This window comes from Morone saxatilis, unplaced genomic scaffold (assembly GCF_004916995.1).
Source record: "Morone saxatilis isolate NCDOM2014 unplaced genomic scaffold, NCSU_SB_2.0 Contig20, whole genome shotgun sequence".
Taxonomy (NCBI): Eukaryota; Metazoa; Chordata; class Actinopteri; family Moronidae; genus Morone; species Morone saxatilis.
In genome coordinates, this window is record NW_023339763.1 from 16334557 (window position 1) to 16340295 (window position 5739).

The 5739-nt window shown below is 42.3% G+C and overlaps 2 protein-coding genes across 2 annotated transcripts in view; one reads left to right on the top strand and one right to left on the bottom strand.

Moving 5' to 3' along the window:
- The window catches only part of slc6a7 (solute carrier family 6 member 7), an 11242-nt gene extending 10220 nt beyond the window's left edge, over positions 1-1022 (bottom strand). Inside the window, exon 1 of the mRNA XM_035665903.1 lies at positions 659-1022. Within this exon, the coding sequence (XP_035521796.1) occupies positions 659-724 (66 nt within the window). The 5' untranslated portion in view covers positions 725-1022. The remainder of the gene's footprint in view (positions 1-658) is intronic.
- A 1582-nt stretch (positions 1023-2604) lies between these two features.
- LOC118331821 (SLAIN motif-containing protein-like) lies at positions 2605-5246 on the top strand. Its single transcript, XM_035666902.1, has 6 exons — positions 2605-3017; positions 3113-3261; positions 3703-3801; positions 3888-4184; positions 4329-4460; positions 4637-5246. The coding sequence occupies exons 1-6, from the start codon at positions 2605-2607 to the stop codon at positions 4858-4860; spliced, it is 1314 nt and encodes a 437-aa protein (XP_035522795.1). The 3' UTR covers positions 4861-5246.
- Positions 5247-5739: the final 493 nt, after the last annotated feature.

Below are 5739 nucleotides of genomic sequence, written 5' to 3' on the forward strand. Positions count from 1 at the left end.
CAACAAAAACAGCAAATCCTCACAAATGAGAAATAGAAAAATAAAGCAATGTTTGGTATTTCTGCTTGAAAAATGATGCAACAATCAATCAACATATTGCTGGTGATTACTTTGCTCACCATCAACTGATTGCTTCAGATCTAAATAAGCAATTCCTTTCACTTTCTAAAACTAGTTAAATTAAGACCACTGTGGTGTAAACAGAGCTAAATGTAAACAAAAGGGCAGCATGTGAATGGCACAAAGTTAATCCCAAATCATTTTACAGCCAACCGGCCTTTAATAATGTTGAATAACTAAAAGCAACATCTGTGTCTGCGGTGTAAAAAAAAAAAACAACAACTTGAGAAACGTCTGGGCAAACACATCTGTTGGGTTCAGACTTTATCTCCATATCTCCACCGCCTGCTGGTGAAGGTGAAGCTGAAGCCGAGAGAGGTGAGAGCAATGTGGACGGACAGGTTATACTGCTTCATTTAAACATATTACTTTACCTGTCCTGCCAGGGCCGGCACACCTCTGGGAGCCCCGGAAGGTGAAATTAAAACGCTCCTAGAGAGCTCCCACGTTGCTCTTAGACTCTTGTCTCAAAGCCACACAGACTGATATGTTTGTTGTGGACACAGCGGTGAAAACAAACAAAAACCCCTGCTCCTACCTGCGCGGTGGGCGTACTGGCTCCAGCGGGGCTCTCCGGTGCCGCTTTGCCGCTTTCGTCCTGCATTTCCTCGCCCGGCACAGGTGGCGCTTCACTGGTTTATCTGTCGCTCGTAAATCCACATTTTTTACTTGGTTAAAGTCCTCTTTGGAAGCACACCACGTTGCTGCTGTAGTTTTAGTGGCGAGTTCGGTCGACCGAGTGTGACACAGCAGGGAGACATCAGCGATGACGATGAGGAAACCAGGCCCGGTGGGCGGCGAGGTGAAGGGCAGGGAGGCAGGGCGCAAGTGCGGAGCAGACACGGAGGAGGAGAAGACACCTCCTCCTGCTCACCTGCTTTGTTTACGGTTGATGTAAGGTTGTTTTGGGAGGGGCGAGTGAGTCGACATAGATACCTGGAGTGGCCAAGTTAATAATAAATAAAAGCTTTTTTTCCCTTTGTTTTTTCAAATTATTCATTTTATTTTGAGAATAATATCAAGTTCAATGTTTTCTGTCGCCTCAAAAAGTGACTGCAAGTTAGGAAACTGTGAAACAACACTGGTGCTTTGAGGTTAAAGTTGTATACTTGAACAATAGTGTGACATTCTTTCTGAAACTCTATTTCTGTCTCTTCTTTTAGAGGAATAGTTTTGTCTTATGTGTCCAGGGTCCTCTGACTCCCATAGAGACATATGGGGACATGACCAAGGGTCCTATGTTCCCCCTGTTCTGGGGTTAGGGAGTTCAGGAGCTTAGAGGACTCTGGGAACATATAAAAGGGCAAATGTGGTCCTGTTTTCACATTTGAGGAAATATTCTGGTGTTTCTTGCCAGTTTGGTCTGGTCACACCAGAAAGTGTCAGAGAAATTAACTACAGTTAGCTAGTGAGTTAACTGCTAACATGCTAGCCAGCCAGGACATGCTTACTCTAATTATTAATCAATAAATTGACTAGCCTACTTTTTATTTATTTATAATTTAAATGTTCATAATTTAATTTAATTTAATTTATTCTAAAATTCCACAACTTATATAAATAAATGAGGTTATTATATTGATCTTGTACTGAAGATCTAAGAGAAATAGACAAATATCCATCTCTGTGTAAAAGACCAGACTTGGAGTGAACATATATGGACTTAATAAAGGCTCAGCATTCTCCAGCTGCTTCACAGTTCACCTTCTTGCTTTTGCTGGAGTTTGTGAGATTAAAAACTTACAGAAATATTACCTGCTATAATATAATAAATGCAGTTTATTTAATCCTCTTGGTCCGTTAGTAGCTCAATAAATTCAAAATAACATATTTTGTATATTAAATGGTTTTAACACCTTACTTTTGTCACTGGCTGTTAAAGTAGCTCTTGATCTTGAGATTGGGCGAGAAAGGAGGTAGATTTTAGGTTTCACGTGGCTGTAAGGGAAGCTGTAAATTGTGTGTTAATCTGCCTGTGTATGTGTGAGAGAGAGAGAAGTAGTGACCACACTTCTCAGTGCTACTTCCTCAGATGTGATGTCAGGTACATTCTGCAATATGAGAACCAAAGAAGCAAACAGCAAAGCAAAATTAACATAAACGAATGCATTGTCCATATTAGTGTCAATGGTGTGATGTTGAGGGGCTTTTTTTCTTTCTTAGTTGCAACTCAGGGACTCTTTAATCCACATAAGCTCTTGATGCTTCTCTAAATCCATCCAATCTGTTGAGTGTCTATACTTAACAGCCCTACTCAACAAATGTGGGTCAGTAGATGGTATAGTGAAGCTACACAGTTGCTGTTTGTGCAGAGCAAAATCATCACCTGAACTGGAACTTTAAGGAGTGTTTTAAAATGAAGATTTAGCCCAGTTTTGTCAGATTCTGGTTTGGCTACATCGTCCTGATGGAGGGGGGAAGCTGGAATTAAACTACACGAGAGCTTGAAGAAGTGAGAAGGTTTTTGAGGATTTGACTGAGAAAATGGAGCTGCAAGACCAACTGAAGAGCGATTGGAGAAGTTTTTTTTGCAATCAGCCACCAGTGGAGTTTGACACAAGTGTAAACCATCATCTTCTCTGCAGTGAGTTGAAAAGCAGCCCTGTGAGGCTGGAGGACAGCGCAGATCCATACTGCAGCATCTGGTCGGACGCCGAACAAGCAGGAATCAAGAGTCGTAACAATCGGTCATTTGCCATGGATGCAAGAATGAGACTAGATAGTTTGAAGTCAGGGTGTAATTCACCCTTGCCCTGCGTTGCCATGGATGGGATGATGTACAACTATGACTGTGAAAAAGACCCTTGGGACAGTGAAGATTCACAGGATGAAGAGTCTGCTTTGGACCAGGTAGAGCTCCTTGATGTCGATGACGATGTGCAGGATGAAGAGAACTGGTAGGTGTGATCAGACCTCTGAGACTTGTGGTCCAGTCTGATTCTAGTAAAGGTGGAACAATCATAAATGTGGGATGTGTTATTGATGAATGGAGTATTCCTGACAGGTTGTATGAGTCTCCAAAGAAGCAGGACTTTGTGGGGAGAAGTGAGTCTGCTCTTGGATGGTGTCGACGCGTACTGGATAACCCCAGTCCTGAGACGGAGGCGGCGTGTCGTTCACTGATAAATAGGCTGGATCAAAGTGAGCAAGCAGCACAGACTCACTCATTGTCCTGCACATATTTTTTTAATTTTTTGTATTGGTGGTTGGTTTTGGTTTATCTTATACCAACTCTGCATTGTCAGGATCAAGCAGTCACCTCTACAGACGTCCTGCAGTTTCCCATCGCACTGGTAATGTTTCAGTGGGCTCCTTTATGGACAAAACATCTGGCGGCACAACATACAATACCTCCGACAGTTTAGGTAATAAAATAATGAGATATTTTCCTTTTTAGACAAAATACCCTGAGATACAGCTTATAACTCTTCAACACTGAAACAAAATCATTAATAAACATGTAGAAATATACAATATTTAAGGGCAAATTCACTTCTACACATAGACGACCTTTATCTTCATCCAGCTGTCTTTATCATATCATATATTTTAAATGCATATTTTGCATCTATTAATCTGCAGATACCAGTGAGATGAGCATCTCCCATGACTCCATAACCACAAGCTACAGACTGCAGGACATGACAGATGTCCACATTATGGCTCGTATGCAGGAAGCCAGTGAGTATATAAAAGAGTGTGTTTGATGAGCTACTGTACATACTCTGCATGCTCAGTGAAAGCTGGTTTGTGACCATGTTTTTCAGGTTTAAGACAGCACTACGTCTCCACACCTACTACTGCTTCACCTAGGAGAGGCCTTGAGCCATCGGTGATGTCTCCATCTTACTTTAACCACACTGTTCAAAATATTGATGACTTCATTGCAGGAAATAAAACTGGGGCGTTGTCTTCCTCTTGTTGGCAGCCTGGTCTGTCGTCGCTGCACTCTTTCTCTTGCCAGGCACCAACATCAGTAGCTAAGGGCTGCCAAAGTCCAAAACTGGCCCGACTTCACCAGCAGGTCACCCAGTTCAAGCTGCTTAAACTTGCTCAGAATCAAGGTACACAGAGCACGCACAGGTTTTCTAGACATGTTTTATTCTATTTTCATTAACAACCCATTGCATTATCAGAGGCCTTGTTGGGCGGGAACTTTGCGTAGTTGAAACTGCGTGTGTGAACCAGAACTCTGATGTGTTTTGCAGCAACATCACCAGCCAGACCCAGGTCACCTCTGCGGACCAGCCTCCGCTCCCTTCAGGCTGTTAGAAACAGCCGAAGTTTAGAGACTGAGGACTATCAACCTGCTGACTCCCAAATCCCTTACCCCCCCTCAGGTTTGGATCTGTTTTCTCATACAACAAAAAGAAAATACCAACAATATACATGCAGATACAGTACATCACTGAAACATAGACAGACAAGACAGAACAGTTATAGCAATAAAAAAATCTAATTGTTTTCTCAGGTGTATCATCTGCCAGAAGGGGGTCCAGTCACTGGTCCCCATCAGTTTCTGCGACATCCATTAATTCCAATGGCTTGTTGCACTCAGCTAGAGAATCCTCAGACCGGACGGCCGCCGTGAAGAGACTTCAGAGGTCTCAGTCTGTCAGTCCCTGCAGGATCCCACACTCTGCTAAGGGATACCTGTCTATTCATGGACGCATTTTTGCCTCACCTGATAGGTCGACCTCTGTAGCTTGGGCCAGAAATGTGCCCTCCACTCAAAGGTGAAAGGTGTCACCAGTGGCGTATCTACAAAACATAAAAAAAATGTATGTCATATCTTGAAGTCATTTGCTTGTACGGTTTCCTGAACGTTTCAGATTGTGAAGGAATGAATGTCTGTATTAGAATCCTTTATAACATGGCATGTTGCTCTGGCTGAAGATAATGTATGTACTGTCTCAGTGTGAAGTAGGACATGAGTCATCTTCATCTGCAACAGATTGTAGACAAAGACAGCAGAATGTGTAGCTGGCACTGCCAGAAGCATCCTGGAGGGCTTTACATTACAGAGACATCCTGTGCGGTGTAATACGACAGTAAAAACCTGAATAATGTGGACTTTCGCCAAAAGTTTCTAAGAATGTAGAAATGTCAGATGATCTTATTATGTTATGTGGATACATTCACCCTTTTGAGATACTCTTAAAACAATAATGAAAGTGAAAAAGAATTCTTTGTGCTGCATGCTGCAAAACCACTAACACATTAAACATTACAGTATATGCTTGGATAGAGGTTTTGTCCCAATGTGAGATTTCACTGCTGATTTGAATGCAGTCAGACTTCACTTGCTGATTGTAGAACAGTTTTCTGCAGAGCTGTCACAACAGGAAGTGTGCAGGTGACCTCTGTGTAATAGGAAGCGTGCTCGTTACCAAGAAGTAGAGTTGTGGTTTCTGAGCGGTTTCTTAAAACCTTTTCATTGTCATCCACTACTTTGATGGGGGTGCTACATTTTACTGACGTTATTGTTCTGGTGACATGATGTAGTCTTCCCCAACCAATGCATCACAGTTTCAGCTGTTTCCTCAAACTCAAAATGTGCTTTTCTTCTTATTCTTAGAGAGTGATGTTTGAGCCTCACTGTGCAGAATGATGTGCAGA

What these genes read in the sequence shown, in the direction of transcription:
- LOC118331821 (XM_035666902.1), top strand. Translation starts at nt 2,605, where the DNA reads ATGGAGCTGCAAGACCAACTGAAGAGCGATTGGAGAAGTTTTTTTTGC. An exon ending in GATAAATAGGCTGGATCAAA is followed by an intron (nt 3,262 to 3,702) that starts GTGAGCAAGCAG and finishes ATTAATCTGCAG; the next exon opens with ATACCAGTGAGATGAGCATC. An exon ending in GGCTCGTATGCAGGAAGCCA is followed by an intron (nt 3,802 to 3,887) that starts GTGAGTATATAA and finishes CATGTTTTTCAG; the next exon opens with GTTTAAGACAGCACTACGTC.